At 53.5% G+C, this 17,101-nt stretch overlaps 1 protein-coding gene across 5 annotated transcripts in view; it reads right to left on the bottom strand.

The window, feature by feature from the left end:
• Window positions 1–17,101, bottom strand: part of ZMAT5 (zinc finger matrin-type 5) — a 28,824-nt gene that overhangs the window by 1,521 nt on the left and 10,202 nt on the right. The window contains exons 2-7 of one of the 5 annotated variants that reach the window (XM_064272493.1): window positions 15,318–15,511; window positions 13,120–13,274; window positions 8,293–8,355; window positions 6,589–6,669; window positions 4,587–4,698; window positions 106–351 (exon numbers count right to left, since the gene is read on the bottom strand). In XM_064272493.1, coding sequence (XP_064128563.1) covers window positions 294–351; window positions 4,587–4,698; window positions 6,589–6,669; window positions 8,293–8,355; window positions 13,120–13,246 — 441 coding nt within the window. In that variant the 5' untranslated portion in view covers window positions 13,247–13,274; window positions 15,318–15,511 and the 3' untranslated portion in view covers window positions 106–293. Of the gene's footprint in view, window positions 1–105; window positions 352–4,586; window positions 4,699–6,588; window positions 6,670–8,292; window positions 8,356–13,119; window positions 13,275–15,317; window positions 15,551–17,101 lie in introns of those variants that run through there. The other 4 variants (XM_023559252.2, XM_023559253.2, XM_010598751.3 and 1 more) reach the window with 4 other exon arrangements.

Genomic DNA, 17,101 nt, shown 5'->3' with positions numbered 1-17,101 from the left:
TGGAATGCAACTCAGACGTCAACCCCACTTGTTTCCCTCCCCTCTCATTCCCTCTGCTCCCTATTCCCTCCCCGCCACCCCATCCCCCGGGGCCAGTGACCAAGGTCCTGGCAGCTCCTAGCAGGCTTAGGCCCCACTGGCCAACCCTCTGCAGAAAGGAAAGGGTCTCGAGGTGTGGAGAGGCCTCAGGCTTCCAAGGTAGTGGTGGGGGGACTGGGAGTTTGCCTGTCCTCAGGACCTGGCTGCTGTACCAAGTGTGGGCTTCAGGCAGGCTTCAGCCCTCAGTGCAGCCTCTAGGGCCTCCTGCTGCCAGAGGACAGGGAAACCCCCTGCTCTGCTGCTGGTTGCCTGCTGGAAAGAGCAGAAAGCAGCTCTCAGCATGATTTATGGTGATGGGGAGATTTCCTAGACTCTGCCAGCCAGCCGCAGAAGGGTGAGAGTGGAGGAGGCTCCGCGGTTATGGGAAGGGAGTGCCCCAGCTGTCAGGCAGACCAGGCTCTTCGCTGGGTTGGGGCTGATAGCAGGGCTCCCCCAGGGAGCCTAGAAATGGGCAAGATTCCCTGACAGCTGGGTTCCCAGCTACTGGGTTCAGGGTTCAGCCACAGACATTCACACATGGCCCAGGCCCCAGACACAGGCAAACCGCCTGATCCCCAGAGCGCACCCTCCAATCCCACATGGTGCAGATGGGGACACTGAGGCATGTGTGCGGCATGACTCTGCACTCGTGGCCTCTCCTGTAGCCTCAGTTTCCCCCATGCAGAAGGACAAACAAGAGCGACTCTGTTTTGCCTTTCTCCACCCATGTCCTAATCCTAAGGAAAAAAGAGTCTGGCAGGTGGCCGGGCCAGAACAACAGCACTGGCCCAGAGAGGGGTACACACGGGGAGATTAAGTGGGATACAGTCACAATCTAGAGCCAACAATGGGAAGCAGGGACAAGCTCTGGCCTCGCCGGAGGATTAGCCTGTGTGTCTGAGGCTGGCCTCTCCTTCCTGCCGCAGTCTGCTCTTGGCAGGTGCCTTAGGGTCAGTCTGCTGAAGGGGACAGGGCAACGCTGCCAGGCCGGAGCCCTACGGAGCTGCCATCTCCCGGGTTTACAAGGAGCATTGACCCAGCTGATCTCGAGGCTCTGCCCGGCGATGGGGGTTAGAGCCTGAAGGTCTGGGTGGCCCCAGGGTGGGCCAGGTAGCCATTGTGCCCTGTGCTCTGGGAGAGGAAACAGATACCCAGAGAGGGACAGGGGCTCCCTGAGGTCCCCTAGACTGGTCCCCACAAGGGGATCCCAGCACTAACACCTAGGGTGGCAGGCCTCCAGGTCGGGACCCTCCTCCCCTGAGTGCTCACTCATGCAGCCACCACACACTGGGCACACACCCGCCCGCCCAGGCCTGCCCTCCAGGAATGACAACGATGCGTGGTTAAGGGCCACCTCCGTGCAGGACTGGCTGGAGGCTGGAGGAGACTTGGGAAACAGAGCAAGGCAGCCGAGGGGTACAGTGAGGGGCAAGGGTGCAGAGACAGAGCCTAAAGCCCACGGGCTGCAGGGTATGGGCGTGATTTTTCACAAGATCGGCCCGCAGGAAGAGGGCTGCAGAAGACCAAGGTGGCGATGGGAAAAGTGATAATAAATGGTCACCTCCCTTCCAACAACCCCTTTTTTTCTCCAGGCTGGACAGGTCTGTCTGCCCAAAGAGTAATTACTTATGGCTCAGAGCCCTTAAGAAGCAGGTGGACAGGCAACAGGCACAGAGATCAAGTGGTTCCGGGAAAGCAGATCCCTGCAAGGGGCCAGGTTGGGCATCAGAGGGTTCAGACCCCCTAGAGCCTAGGGTGGTCCCCAGTTGTAAGCTCCATTCCAGATACAGCTACTGCCATCGTGGCATTCAGCTGCTGTCGCTGCAGGACTCCAGCTAGACAGGGCCTTTGGCCAGCCTGAACATGGCCCGTGCGACAGATGCGGCCTAGGGTCCAGACCTGGAGCAGGGGTTTTCTCTCAAGTGACAGCTAAGGACAGCAGGTATGTAACAACCTCCTGGAGAGGCTCAGATTTCTCAGCTGCAAAATGGGGTGCTAATCCCCCTAAATGCCCAGGCTGCTGGGCACACCGTAAGTACCAAACAACCCTGTTATGTGGTCCTCACCTCTCCCTGTGACTCTGGGCCACCCATTTAGCCTGAGCTTTTCGATTTCACCCCCTGGGTCCTCCAAGTCTCATGATCACTGGCGCTCTGCATTAGAGAGCTCTGGGACACACCTGTCTGTGTCAAGGTGGGGACTTCAGGGCATCCTGTCTCTACAGCCCGTGAGGTCCCCAGGCCTGAGTTACTCCCAGGGCAGGGCCTGGGAGGTCCGAGCAGGGAGGTGAGCAGCCGGAGTAATATGATAAGTAAGTGGGAGAGCACAGATGGGACGCAGTGTGGGCCAGATGCAAGGAGCAGCGTGGAGGGCAGTGGAACTGAACTGGGCTTATGATAGCGGGGAAGCCCCCGAAGCCCCCCATCCCAGGGCAGCCTCCAGCCAGCCCAGCCTCTGATGCCTGGGCTGAAGCAGCCTGGGCACAGACAGGGATCCTTAACGAGGGCCAATTCCAAGAGGGTGCCCACATGACCAAAATCACAACCCTTCAGACAGGCCCAGCAGGAAGGCACATCACATCCAACATTTCAATCATGCCTATACTGTTTTTTTTTTTATATACTGTATTTTCATAAGGTGGGAGGGACAAAAACTGGGCACAGGTTTAAAATAAGGGTAAAAAACAGTTATGTTCAACATCCTAGTTTGGTGAGTACTGTCTGGGGTCTTAAAAGCTTTCAAATAGCCATCTAAGATACTACTATTGGTCTCTCTCCGTTTGGAGCAAAACAGAAAGAAGAAAACCAAAGACTCAAAGAAGAAACTAGACTACAGGACAAACAGTCTACATGAACTATGGACTCATCTACCCCGAGACCAGAAGAACTAGATGATGTCCAGCTACCACTACCAACCATTCTAATCAGGGCCACAATAGGTGGACCCTGATAGAATGAGAGAAAAATATAGAAGAGAACCTTAAATACGTTAAAAATAATAATAATACAGACCTACTGAAGTGGTCAAGATTGGTGGACTCCTCAAGACTACTGCCCTAAGATACTCTTCAAACCTTAAACTGACATTAACCTCTGCGGCACTTTGTAGCTAAATTACAGAATGGCTCAAAAAATAATTAACATCACCTATATAAAAAAAAAAAAAAAATTTTTTTATAAATGCTGTGCTCTTAAAAAAAAATCACCTGTATGAGACCAAACGGTCAACAATTACTTTAAAACAAAGATTAGAATGTTAGGGAAAAGAGAAACTAGATTAATGGAAATGTAACCACCAGAATGGAAATAACGAGAATGTTCACGCATCGTGAAGAATGTAACCGATATCAATGAACAGCTTGTGTAGAAATTGCTGCATGGGAACCTAAGCTGCTGTGTAAACCTTACCAGAAACACAATGTTATTAAAATATATATTTATTGTTTTATATTAAAGTTATTTAAAAAATATATTTTTTTTCACTAGGCACAGAGAAGGCAAGAAGCAAACCCTTCCCCTCCTGGCATGGCCCTGAAGGCAGGCCTCACCCACAGATGGTTTGACCAGGCTCCCTAGGCCCACAAGCCACCAGCCCATGAGGCCAAACCACAGCAATCTGGGGAGGACCTTGGACATAATAGGGTCTGATGCCCCGTTTCACGATGGGGAAAGTAAGGTAGCCCAGGGTGGGGCAACTTGTACAAAGTCACCACTCACGGACACATTCTTTTAAACCCCTTGTTCTCTCCTTCAATACCTGGGAGAATTGCCCAGGAGACCTGGCTTTGGCCTTGACTCTGATGTTGTGTGGCCTTCGCAAGTCCCTGCCTCCCCTGTGTCTCGATCAGTGAGTGAAGTGTGGGCAGAGGCCCTCCCCTCGAGGAGGAGGGCACAGGATGGCACACAGCACACACTGAGGACCCCTTACCCAGCATGGTCCCCAGCACAAGAGCTGAAGTGGCTCCCGTCTACTTCTGAGCACTGAGGGCTGGGGCTGGCCCACCCTTGCCCACTTCCAGTGGGAAGTGGTCTTGTTGTCACACTCTGTACAATCTCAGCTCTGCCTCTTCCTAGCTGTGTACCCTTGTGCAAGTCATACCCTACTGTGAGCCTCAGTCTCCCCTTCTGCACAGTCAAGGTAACCATGCATACTGGCAGAGCCCCAGGGGGACAGCAGGTAAGGAAGCAAGTATGCAGTGACTGGCACCCAGGGGGGTGTCAGTGACCAAGGGCTCTGGCTCCTCCCTCCTAGAATAGAGCAGTGATGTGGAGTCAAATCTGCTTGGCCACTCCAATGTGGAGATGACCAACTGAGGGATAGGACAAGGCCAGGGAAACAGGCCTAGGGGACCAACAACTCCCAACATGGTCCTGCCCTCAGGGAACTCTGCTGGGGGAGTTATGTCTGGCCCCTGAGCCTGGACAGTTCACAGAGACTCAAGTCAGGGCAGGCTGGCTAGGGTCTTGCTTCCAGAGGGCATAGGAGGAGAATACTCATGGAACCTGTACCTGCTGCTTGGGGCTGAGCTCAGCCGCTTGGCTCTCTTCTCCAACCAGTCCTCCAGATGGACCTCGGGGAGCTCCACAGTATCAAGCGGCCACTCCTTGGCCCGCCTCTCCTCTGTGGTGATAGGGAGACAGAGGCAAGTGAGGGATACACTCATGCCAGCCTGAACCCCCCTCCCACCAAGAAGCAGGAATTAGCAGACCCTGGGGAAGTCCTAGGGATCTCATCGCTCCGTTCCTGGGAAGCAGGCTGAGCCTGCAAAGGCAGAGCCTCTGGCTTGTCCCCATTACGCTGACACCACCTCCCCAGGCCATCTATGGCCGAGGGCCACCCCCTGGCCTCACTCTGCTTCTCCATCCAATGAAGACCACATCGGTGGCTGCCTGAGCTTTTTGGGGATCAAAGCAGGAAGATGGATGTAAAGAATCCGACACTTGGGAGTGTCTAAGTCCAGGGGTGCAGGGAAGCAGCACGGGCACAGAACCAGACAGGGCAGGGCCTGAATCTTGACTTGGCTACTTGCCGGGTCTCTGACCCTGAGCAGAGTAATGAGCCTCAGTTTCCCTGGCTTTCCTTCCCATAAAATGTCCTACATAAACGTTTGCTCACTGAATTAAAACCAAGCAACAAGTGGCTTTCATACACACTGGGCATGAGAGTGTGATGTGGCCCAAGTCTCTGTGCAGTCTTGGGATGCGGCCTGGGGTCAGAGGAAAACAGTCACACTCACTTGTGGCCGAGCACTCACTCTGTGCCAGGGCCTGGGCTAAACACACATGTGCGTCACCTTACTTCATCTTTACCAGCACCACACTGGGGAGGTCAGGACACTGCCCCCAAGAGGCTAAGCCTTGTGCCAAGGTCACAGCTGGACAAGGCAGAGCCAGCACTTGTCTTGAGCTGCCAGATGGGGGCATGCCTCTGCTCCCGGCCTCCACAGGCCCCTCAACATCCCTGTCTCCATCAGGCATGTCCCCAGCTCCAGCTGCGTGGCCTGTGCCCTCCCCACCAAGGACCAACTGTTCCCTGAGAGCCCACGGCCATGGAGACCTGGAGACGCCACTGCTACCAGGGCTCGCTGGCTGTCCGCATGAGCCCTTGCTTCCACGCTGAGAAAGCTCCTAGAAACCCTGCAGCCACACTGCCACTGGCTCCCCAGGGCAAGGCACTTAGCCCGCAGGCCACCATGGGACAAGGGCAAAGGCCAGGCTGCCCTAGAACACTTGCTAGCTCCCTGAGGCCACCTGGACATAGAGAAGGGTAAAGGGCCGAACACTGCCTCCTAACACTGAGGGGCTCAGGTCAGGCCTTCTGCCCCTGGCGCTGGTCTTGGTTTCCCCATCTGATCAATGAATGACTGCGAGAGAAGACTGATACGAAGGCCTCTAAGTCAGAGCTTCCTCGTTCTCTAATAGATGGGCATACCAGTTTCTTTCTTCCCTGGCAAGCTGAACTTACTCTTCCCTCAGAATCAGCAGGCTGTGAGAATCTAAAGGGCAAGGAGGGTACTTTCTTCATCTATATCCCCAGGGCACAGTGGGGCATCTGCCCGGTGCAGAGTAGGGTCTCTGTATATGTTGACAGATTGAAGGAGGAAGGGGCAGAGGGGGAGGGTGAGCATATATGAAGAGCGCCAGGCTTGCAGCCGCTGCACAGGGCTCAGGTGGGGCAGAGGCACACCTTCAGGGCTCCTGGGCGCAATACCACGCAGGTATCACGTTAAGCCCCATGGGGGCACAGATGGGAGCTCCTGCCAGCCCTGCTCCTTCTCCACAAATACTCACGCCTAGGGTGGTCTGGAGGCAGTTCCTGACACCCTGCCACACTGGTGCTCAGGGCTCCCCTATCTCCCTGGGCATCCCTTGGCCTCCCCTGCATGGAGGCCACAAAGAGAGGGGATGGTGGGGAGGCACAGGGCAGCTTCCCCAACTCAGGTCCCTCCCCACTTCCCCAACACTCCCAGCATCCCCCCCTGCCCCAGCCCAGGTCCCTGCTGAGACTCACCCTCCACTTGGAGGCTTAGCTTCTGCAGGTCTTGCCCCGACATGTGGGAAAATCTGCACTTGGAGCCAAAGTCACACTGGCCTGCGGAAGGAAGGAGCAGAGTTACCCACTGCTCAGGGAAAACCCCACAGTGGGCTCCTGGGAGTTTTAGGAGCAGGACTTGAGGGACTCCACCCCTGCACAAAAACTTGGAGTTTCTCCAGCCCCGCCCATACACAGCAGCCAGAACAACGTTCCTGATCCACTGCTCTGCTCAAGCCCCTTCCCTGGCTGCCCACTCCTCTGGGGGTCCAATCCAACTGCAGCCTTCCACGAAGGCTTGTCTTTTGTTACCACCTCCCCCAACCCCACCCCTGTTCCTCAATGACCCATGAGTGGGTCCCTGGAAGGGTCATTTTTCCCTCCCTCTAGGCCCCTGCATGTACTGTGACTCTGCATGGCACTCCACCATCTCCTCCCCTTTGCTCCTGCAAGCAGCTGAACTGCTCACATAAAAAGCTTGAAGGGCAGGTTTGTTAAGGAAGTACCAAAGTCCAGGGTAGCTTTCTGAATCTCAACGGAGGAGACCAAAACGTGTCTCAAAATAACGGGACTGGGGGTGGCCTATAACAGTGTACCCTAACCAAGATCAAACCAAACCCAGTGCCGTCGAGTCGATTCTGACTCATGGTGACCCTATAGAACTGCCCCATAGAGTTTCCAAGGAGTGCCTGGTGGGTTCGAACAGCCGACCCTTTGGTTAGCAGCCATAGCTCTTAACCACTACGCCACCAGGGTTTCCTCCAGTGTACCCTACCGGTGGCATATTCATATCCAGGCCAAGTCTGTAGGGAATCCACTAATCTGCAAGCCTAGTGCCCGTTCTAGGGGCAGCACTGTCTCCTGAGTGGAGCATGGCCTCCCCTCAATGGTAAGCTCCCTTTAAACCTTGTTAATTATTGTGGCTTTCCTCTTTGTCTTAGCTGCTAGGAAGCTCAGGGCTAAACTCCTAGAGAGCACCCATGACCTCAAGGGCAAACATAACCAAAAAACCAAAACAAACTCGTTGCCGTCAAGTCAGACTCATAGCGACCCTATAGGTCAGAGTAGAACTGCCCCATAGAGTTTCCAAGGAGTATCTGGTGGATTTGAACTGCTGACCTTCTGGTTAGCAGCTGTAGCATTTAACCACTACGCCACCAGGGTTTCCCAAGGGCAGACATAGAGGATAGTAATCGTACTCCTAGATTTGTTGTATTTTTCCGACTCTTTTCACCTGCCTTTGGTTCCTTTACTTGCTTAAGTTTTTATCTGTTTGAACTGTACACATCTTTATTAGCTGAGTATTATCTGCCAAATCAACACCTAGCATCCTTGGTTCTCATTCTGAACGTCCTCAGTGGCCTCTGGCCTGTGACGATCTCTGGCCCTGACTACTGGGAGGGAGGGCACAGGGAGGCCCAGCTCCCATGCCAGTTTAATCAGCTAAGCTATTACACCCAGCGTCTCTTGGATTTACTTTCAATCTCCGAGTGCTTGCTTGTTCTGGGCAAGTGGATAAAGTCACATTCTAGGCCTGAAGAGCTGAGGACCAGGCCCTGAAAAGGCTCTGGAAAGTCAGCCAAGGAAGCCAAGGTCACAAAGTAAGCTTGGGGTGGTAGCCAGGGGGCCAGCCTGGGTGTTGCTGGTCAATGGAGAGGACCTGAGTGGAGCAGAGCACTGTACCTATCAGCAGAAACTTCCAGCAGGGCCGCTTGTTCTGCTCATCCACCAAGATGGTGGCTGCATCTGCAAGAGAACAGAGGGGCAGATTTCAGACAGGATCCACCAGGAAACATGGGAGGTCAGGGTGGAAGCCACAGGCCTGGACTATAGCTGGACACAAGCACTTCCTCACACTGACATCTGTTGGGAGGAAAGAGCTCCCATCCATGGAAGAGCACAAGCAGTGGACGACACAGGTGGGGATGCTGAGCAGTGGACCCCGGCTTCGGGAGACCCCAAGCCTACCCACCCCATCCAGAACTAGCCAAAGGCAAGAACTGGGTTTTAGGTCAGAGGCTGTTGATTTTGGCTGTGCAATGGAATCACCTGGGGAGCCTTGTAAAAATCCTGGAGCCACAGAACCTCTCTGTACTGTCTTTGCAACTTCCCATGAATCTATAATTATTTCAAAATAAAAGCTACATCTCTCCACAACCACGACTGAAACCGGCTGCTCTCCATATTCCCTCCAGACACTAGCTGTGGGCACTCAGAGTCACATCACACTGGCCGTGGCGGGCTTTGTGGCAATCATTCTGGATACCCGGATTTTTCCTTTCTTTTCATCATATATGTATTGTTTTAAGTTTTATATGCTTCTTTGTAGGCAAGGTATCAATGAGTCATATCCACAGGTAAGACATTTAACTAAGGACAGTACCCTGATTCAGAGACTCTTAGGTCTGCCCTGGAAGAGGGGAGAAGCCAGGCCTGTGCTGGAACCTTTCTGGTCTACCACCTCTTCTAGAGGCCACTTGGGGTAGAAGAAAAGCCAGGGATTAAGGAACCTGAGCTAAAGTCCCAGCTACACATGACCACGGGCAAGGTGCTTGATGTCTCCAAGTCTCAGTTTCCCCACACGTAAAATGGGAAAAAAAAACTCCCACTTGGCAGGCTGCTGTGAGAGTGTGATAAGATAATGGACAAGAAGCACTTGGCAGAGTCAGGCAGTGGTTCCCGGCCCTGGCTGCACGTTAGAATCACCCGCAATGCAGGAACAATTCAATCAGTCTCTGGGATTGGGCCCAGCCTCCAGCCTCCGCATCATGCTGCCCAAGTGGGGCGAATGTACAGCCAGGACTGAGAAGCTCTGCGGTAGGTGCTCAACAAACGGAGCGATTATTTCATTTCTCTTCACAAACCTGCTCTGTGGTGCTCACATCTCCATTTTGCAGAGTGGGAAACTGAGGTTTAGAAAGGGAAAATGATTTGCCTGTGGGCATGCAGTTAGGAAGTGGCAGCATCAGGTCTGACCCCCGATGTGAGTCTAAGGCCTGCTCTTTCCCGTGCTGCAGGGTGTACAGCAGACACTGATGGGGCCTCCTCCTTTCCCCAGGACAGCAGTGTATGGGAGGCAGGAGCTCCAGGGTCAGGAGTTACTCACCAGGGTGGCCTGGCAGAGCCATGGGTGGGACGAGCAGGGTGGGAAAGGGGTCCATCTGTTAGCACTGGGCTGATTAGACTCAGCCCACCCAGATGGTGCTGTCCTGCCTGCCCTTCCCGGGCTGATGTGGGGAGTGGACATTGAACATTGCCTAAGACCACCCCAGCCCGGCCGGAGCCAGCGCAGCTGAGCTGGAGGGCGGCTAAACCTGAGCCCTAGACAAGGGCTCTGGCTGGATGGCTGAGTGTGGGAGGAGAGTTCCTGGCTGCTCATTTTCTGACAGGTGGTTCTTATCCCTGGCCATACATTAGAATCACCAGGTGGGTTTTTTTGTTTTTTTTTTTAAAGTACATGGAGGCTGGGACCCACTCCTCCTAGGCTCTGCTTTAATCCTGAGGGGAATCAGAATTGTTAAAAGCTACTCAATGACTCTGAAGTGCACCCAGGGCTGAGAATCTCTGGCCCAAGCCCTGCGTAAAGCAGCCTGCACTCCTCTGCTTGGTGTTCAAGGCTCCTCGTGATCTGACCCTGTTGGTCCTTCTCGCTTCATCTCCCAAAACTGACGGCTGCCCTGGGGCCCCATGTTTGTTCGTTCATTTAGATGTTCATTTAGCAAACATTTACCAAGGGCATCCTGTGTGCCAGGCACCACGCCAGGCCGAGGGCTTAGTGGACAATAAGTCAGATCAGGTCCTTTTCCTTCCAGTCTGATAGTCACAGTAACCCATGTGGAGATAAACAGGTAAGCATTTGGCAGGTAGCTGAATGGCCTGACCTGGCTCAGGGTCTGCCTGAATGAAGCTCTGAGGTGGTTCACGTCACCTGGCTTGGGGAGTGGGGAGAGCAGCAGGAAGGCAATGCCCGCAGAGGGAAGAGTAACACGCAAACAGTTCATGCAGTGGCCAGTGGGGCTGGAGCTCAGAGGGAGAGGCCAGCAAGGTATGGCGGCCTCAGCTGGACAGGGGCTCTGCCAAGAACACACTATTGTAACTGGGCATGAGGCCTGTCTTCCCATGCCTGGGACAGTGGGCCCTGTTTTACTCATCTTGGTGCTGTCAGAGCCTATCTGGGAGTGAGGACACATTAGGTGCTCACCAAGTGTTGGCTGAAGGAGTGAGCCTACTACGTAAAGAGTCTTAGGCCCACCCTTTGGTGGACCAGTAGGCATCATTAGCGCTCATTAAACCCTTATGAGCCATACAGTCATTGTGAGATTACTGAGCTTTTGTCACAGCTTTGGGAGGTGGGTCCTGTCACTGTGGCTGTTTTACACATGACAAAATTAGGGTCACCCTGTGAGTGAGTGACAGAGCCAGGACTGATGTATGCTGACTCTGGGCCTGGGCTTGCCCTGACTGTGGCGATGGAATGTCAGCCCTTCTGAGGGCTAAGGGACCGGGCCAAGGCCATGAGGCTGGGGGCAGAGGGGCTCAAGTTGAGTCCCAGCCCAGCTAGGGCACCACGGAGCCTCCTCAGAGTCTGTGCATTGCTCAGGGTAAGCTGGGGTCCAGGGAAAGCCTCTTGAGGGTGTGGAAAGAGCTTGGGCCCAGTGCAGGCACCGGCCACTGGGGCCCAGGGCAAGGCAATCCACCACTCTGGACCGCAAAGAAACTTGTATGTGGGGACACTGCGACATCTGCCCAGCTTCCCCACAGAAGCTGTTCTGAGCACTGAATGTGGAACTGATGCGGATGTGGGAGGACCCTGGGAATGTGGGAGCCCTGAGAAGGGGCAGATGGTCACGCTGTTTCATCTTTTCTACAAGTACCAATGGCCCTTCTGGGCTGAGATGGGGACTAGGAACAAACAACAAGGGGACCATTGAGGCCCAGCTCCATGCCAGACTCCAGGCCACAGCTCAAATGGACTTGGGGTACAGGGAGCCTTTCCCTGACACCAGCACCAGAGGCCTCTAGGCACACAGAAGACCTCCCACCACTGAACTCCCCCTTTGTCTCTACTCCCAGCCCCTTACATCCACAGCCAGACCTGGTCCACTGAGTGGCCAGGCCACACTCCCTCATCTGAGCCTGAGCCTCAGCATCCTCATCTGAAATGGGGAGGGCCTAGGCGAGCTTTCCAAATGCCATGCCTAGGCCATACCCCAAACCCACCTCTGGAGATGGGGTCTGGGACTGGTGTTTTTTATTTCAAGGTCTGGGATGGGACTCAACTTGACACCTCTCTGCCCCAGCCCATTCTGCATCCAGGGTTGAGAACCACTACCTTAGAATTCTTGAGATAAGCAAAGGACAAATGACAAACCATGGAAGCCTGGCCTGCAGCACGTGCTCACGTCCTTCTGGCGAGTCCTGAGTCTTACCTCAAGGACCTCTCCCTTTTCCCACATCTTGGCTGCTGGGATTCAGTTCCTTCTTTCTGAGTTCAGGGCTCAAGTCTCTGCACCGTCCCAGAATCCTGCTCCTCAGTTTGAGGGTGTGAGCCCCACCCAACTCACTCCAGGGCTCCTGGCTTACCCCTGCCCCACAGCCAAGCTCCCTCTCCACTTGGTCTGGCTCTGGGCCTCCAGCTTCTGCCAGCTCCGTCGCTCTTCCCCAGGGTGCACGTCTAGTAATAACAGCAGTGCAGCCGCAGCAGCAGTCACAGTCTTACAAGCACCTCCGGGTGCCAGGCCCTGTGCTCGGGTCTTACACCCCTGAGGTGCATTCACCCCAATTGCATCTGCTCTGCGAAGACTTTCCCGGAAAAGCCTCCCTCTGGCAGCTCGGTTATTCATCCATCTGTCCAGCCATCATTCAACAACCATTCCTGTACGCCCAGTGCTCACCATGCAGCAGTCAGTCATAGCTTTCAAATATAGCTCTGGTCATGTCAGCCCCTGCATCAAGCCCTTCAAGGGCTGCCTTCTGCCCCCAAGACATCCTGATGCCCTTATTGCTGCCTCCGTGGGTCTGTATGATCTGGTCCCTGCCCCGTCAGCCCTTACCATTCTCACCTACCACGTGCCAGTCATACCCTCTCCTTTCTGCCCAGAAAACATCAGGTGCCTTCCTCATGGCTGCCTGCTTCTTTGCATGCCCCCTACCCAAAACATTCTGCTCCCAGCACTTGGTGTGGCTAGCTCTTCCCTTCCTTCAGCTGTTCGCTCAAGCATCACTTCCTTGGAGAGGGGCCTTCCTTCTGGCCCCTGTATGCCCATAGCCTGGCCCTGCACCTGGAGAACTGATGATCAAGATTGCTGGGGGACAGGTGTGCACACCCCACCTGCCCATTCAGAACACCCATCTGCCTCAGGGGCAGCAGCTCCCGACCTCCCACTGTTCAGCTTCTCAAAGAGTCCAGGCCAGGATTCTTGCTGACCCATGGTACTTTCTTAGCTGATGGTAAGAAAGGTGAGGGAGCAGGGTCCCGTCCACCTGGCTGCTGAGCCGGTGGGCACCCACCTCGGAACATGTCGTACCAAACCTTCTTGGCCTTGAGGTGCTGCAGCCCATTCAGGTGCTTCTTGCGGTTGTGGAGGCTGTCCTGGAAGGAACGGTCGCAGTAGTCGCAGAAGTATCGCTTTCCCATGGCCACCTATGCCAGGTGCTGCCGCTGCCTGGGAAGCCACAAAGTGCTCATCAGACCCTTGGAAAAAACACCATAAACCATAGCTCACTGTCCACTGGCCCTGACTGAGTGCTCACGGTGGGCTGGCCTGGGTCATGGCTTTGCTTACAGGCACTTGCTCATTTAAACCTCACAACAGCCTGTGAGGAGCTACGTGGCCCTACAATTACAGCCAACACAGACTCCTTCCAGAGTGATTTTTTTAAACAATATTCATGTCCAGCCTCCATCCCAGGCCAATTAAAGCAGAACCTCAGTGGGTGAGGCCTGAGTACCAGTACTTTTTAAAGCCCCCCAGGTAATTCCAATTCCGATATTAGAATTAGGGTGAGAGCCACTGCCTCATACCATCTGGCCAACCTCCCCCCTGCACCACCCACCACCCTACTAGCCTCCCCTCTCTGGCAGTCTCTCCATGCCAACCCTGCCAGCCTCCTTGCTGCTCCTCCCAAGGCCAGGCACACTCCCATTGCAGGGCATCTGCACTGCTGTTCCCCCTGCCTGGGATACGCTTTCCCTGTATGTCTGCCATGCTTGCTCCCGCAACTCCTTCAATCTTTGCTCAAATACCACCTTCTCAGTAAGCCATCATGACCACTTTACTTAAAACTCCAGCTCGTTCCCCAGCTTTCCCCACTCCCTTTATCCTGTTTTATTTTTTCTCATAGCACTTATCACCTTTGAAGTTAAAAGGACTTATTATATTTCTTGTCTCTTTTCCCCAACAAGAATATAAATCCATGAGGGCAGGGATTTTTTTGTTTTATTTGTTGCAGAAGCCCCAGCACCCACAATGGTACTTGGCACAGAGTAGACAGTCAGATATTTGTTGAATGCATGAGTTAATCCCCATTTTCCATATGGGACAACTGAAATTCAAAGAGAGGACGTGATCTGCCTGAGGTCACACAGGTGGCAAGTCAGAATGCAAACCCAGGTCCCTAACGTTGCTGCTTCATCATCGTGCTATCAGGGGTCCTCTTCCACAGCCCATTCAGAGCCTAGAGAGGCTGAAGAGGGTTCAGGCAGCCAATAAGAAACAGCTTCCCAAGTTGATGAGCTAAATGCTCAGATGACAGGTCTCTAGCCAATCATGGTGGGAAATGAGACTGTTGCAGGGTCTTAAGACCCCTTAGCCATGGGGACCCCACCTGGTCCAGGAGCTCTGCACCCCAAGGTAGGTGGCAATTTGATGACTCTCATGGCAAACTCTTGGGTCCCAGTTCAGTGCCACAAGACCAGAGGAGGAGTGGATCCACTCAGGCCCAACAAGGGGGACCTGCAGAGGTGGAGACCCTCACCCTGGAGCTGGAAGCGAGGTGGCCCTTCAGGTCTGTGGTCTGAGCCCTTACTTCACAGAGCAGATACCTGAGGCCCAGGGAAGAAATGACAGTGACTTTCTCAAGGTCACAAGGAAGCAGCTCCGGCTAGCAGTCAAAGTTCCAGACTCCCTGAACCTATTGCCGTCGAGTCAATTCTGACACACAGCAACCCTATAGGACAGAGTAGAACTGCCTCATAGGGTTTCCAAGGAGTGGCTGGTGGATTCAACCTGTTGACCTTTTGGTTAGCAGCCGACCTCTTAACCACTACACCATCAGGGCTCCCTCCAGACTCCTAGGACCTGGTAAATAAGGTGAAGCTGTGACTTGATCAACAGGGTGGACTGAGGGGAATGCATCGTGGAAGGAAGAGACAGGGGAAGAACACAGAGAGAAACCAGCCTTCTGGACAGTACAGAAAGCCAAACAATTTGATGCAGAAAGCCATTCCTGCGGCAGACAGGGACAGCTAGCCATTAATTCAAGGGCTGTAATGGGATCAGGAACAGACAGCCATTCAAAATGAAAACGTATAAAACCTCTCTTCTCCCATTACTGCTGAGAAACCATGTACCAGACACATGGACTTGATATATTAAATTTGGCAACTCTAATACACCCCATCTTGCCAATAAGCTTATAGGAATTGGATTGAAATTGTAAAAGATGAACGTTTAACAGCCAAGTGCTTAACCAAGCCATTCACGAACCTTGATGCTTTGGGGAGCTGCTGGCTCTGGAGAGTAATGGGGCAGGAATGGGCAGGGAGGGGTGTCCTTCCAGAAGACCAAGATGGAACAGTGGCTCTGCAGCAGACTTAGCTGGACAAAACCACACAGGACACTGAAAAGATTGCTGTGTGACCTTGGGCAAGTCACTTCTCCTCTGTAGGCCTCTACTTTTGCTGTAGGAAAATGAGACAGTGGATCCGATTGGCTGATTGCTTGAGGAGTGATAAAGAAAAGTTAGTTTATTTGAATGGATTATTAATAAGAGTAATAGCAGCAAAAATAACAATAATAATGCCCAGCATTGAGCAAGTACTCAGTAAATGTTATCTATTACTAAACCAAAACCAAACCAACCCGTTGCCATCAAGTCAATTCCAACTCATAGTGACCCTATAGGACAGAGTAGAACTACCCCACAGGGTTTCCAAGGACTGGCTGGAGGATTCGAATTGCCAACCTTTTGGCTAGCAGCCAAATTCTTAACCACTGTGCCGCCATGGCTCCTACCTATTACTAGAGCTAATAACTTATTGAGCACCTACTATGTGCCAGGCTCTAGGCTCAAAGCTTTAAATGTATCATCTCACTTAACCTTCAGGACAACCTGTGAGGTAGGGACTATTACGCTTTTTCAGATGAGGGAACTGAGGCTCTGAGAAGTGAAGTGACTTACCCAAGGCCACACCGTGAAAAAGGAGCTGAGATGGACTTAGAATCCTGGCAGTGTGACTCCAGAGCCCACACTCCTAATCACTTATGAAAGTCTCCTCCCAACAAATCATAATGATGACAGCTTTCCTTTGTTAACCTCGGACTGCACCCCTGGGACCATGCTGGCCACTTTAAACTGCAAGAGATACCTCCATTTTACAAATAAGACAATGGATGCTCAGAGAGGTCACCCTTCTAGAAGGGGCAGAGCAGCCTGGGGTTCAGGTCTGCTAGGAAAGCCTGAGTTCACTCTATCATGCTAATTGTCCCAAATACCAATCCACCAAGAAATCAAGACCATGGGGCCATCCCTCTCTGCCCCCTCCCTGCCCAGCAACACTGACCCAAATGATGGACACACAGCAGCTCTGCCTGCCCATCCTTCCTTTACCCACCCTGGCCACCCTCACCTGTAGTGCCTGGCACATGGGACACACTCAATAGTTGAGGACAGGTCAGTGGGACCCTGTGTTTTAGTCCCAGCTCTGCCAGGACCACAGGGAGCCTCTGGCTCAGGGCCTTGCCCTCTCTGGGCCTCAGTTTCCCTGAGTATAAAGCAGCAAGAGGGTGGCTGGACTAGGTGACCTCTAAGGTGATCAGATGAGAAGATGCCCACGACTGTGCCTTCCACCAAGCACATCCAGCACTCAGGTTAGGGAGAACGCCGGCACCGTGGTCCCTCCAGACCTGAACCCCACAGAGCATGGCCAGGGCAGGGCCCTATACTGATCATCTCCCCCTGCAGGGCAGGTCATACCACCCCCATCTCAGAGCAGGATACTTGGCCTGGGGAGGGACTGAGTACAGGGCCTGCCATCACTTCGTTCTCATGCCCTGGGAGCCGTGTGGAAAAAGTGCTGAGAGCTTGGCTCCAGAGTCAGACGGTCTGGGTTAAATCCAGGTGCCACCATTTTCTACCTCTGTGACCTTGGGCAGTTATTTAACTTCAGGTTCAGTTTCCTCCAATGAAAACTAGGGTAATAACAGTGTCCACATCATGGGGTTGCTGTGAGAGGCACTTAGCACAAGGTCAAGAGGCCCCAGTTAATGCT

Source organism: Loxodonta africana, chromosome 19 (assembly GCF_030014295.1).
Source record: "Loxodonta africana isolate mLoxAfr1 chromosome 19, mLoxAfr1.hap2, whole genome shotgun sequence".
Classification (NCBI taxonomy): domain Eukaryota; kingdom Metazoa; phylum Chordata; class Mammalia; order Proboscidea; family Elephantidae; genus Loxodonta; species Loxodonta africana.
This window is presented reverse-complemented; position numbering and strand designations above follow the sequence as displayed.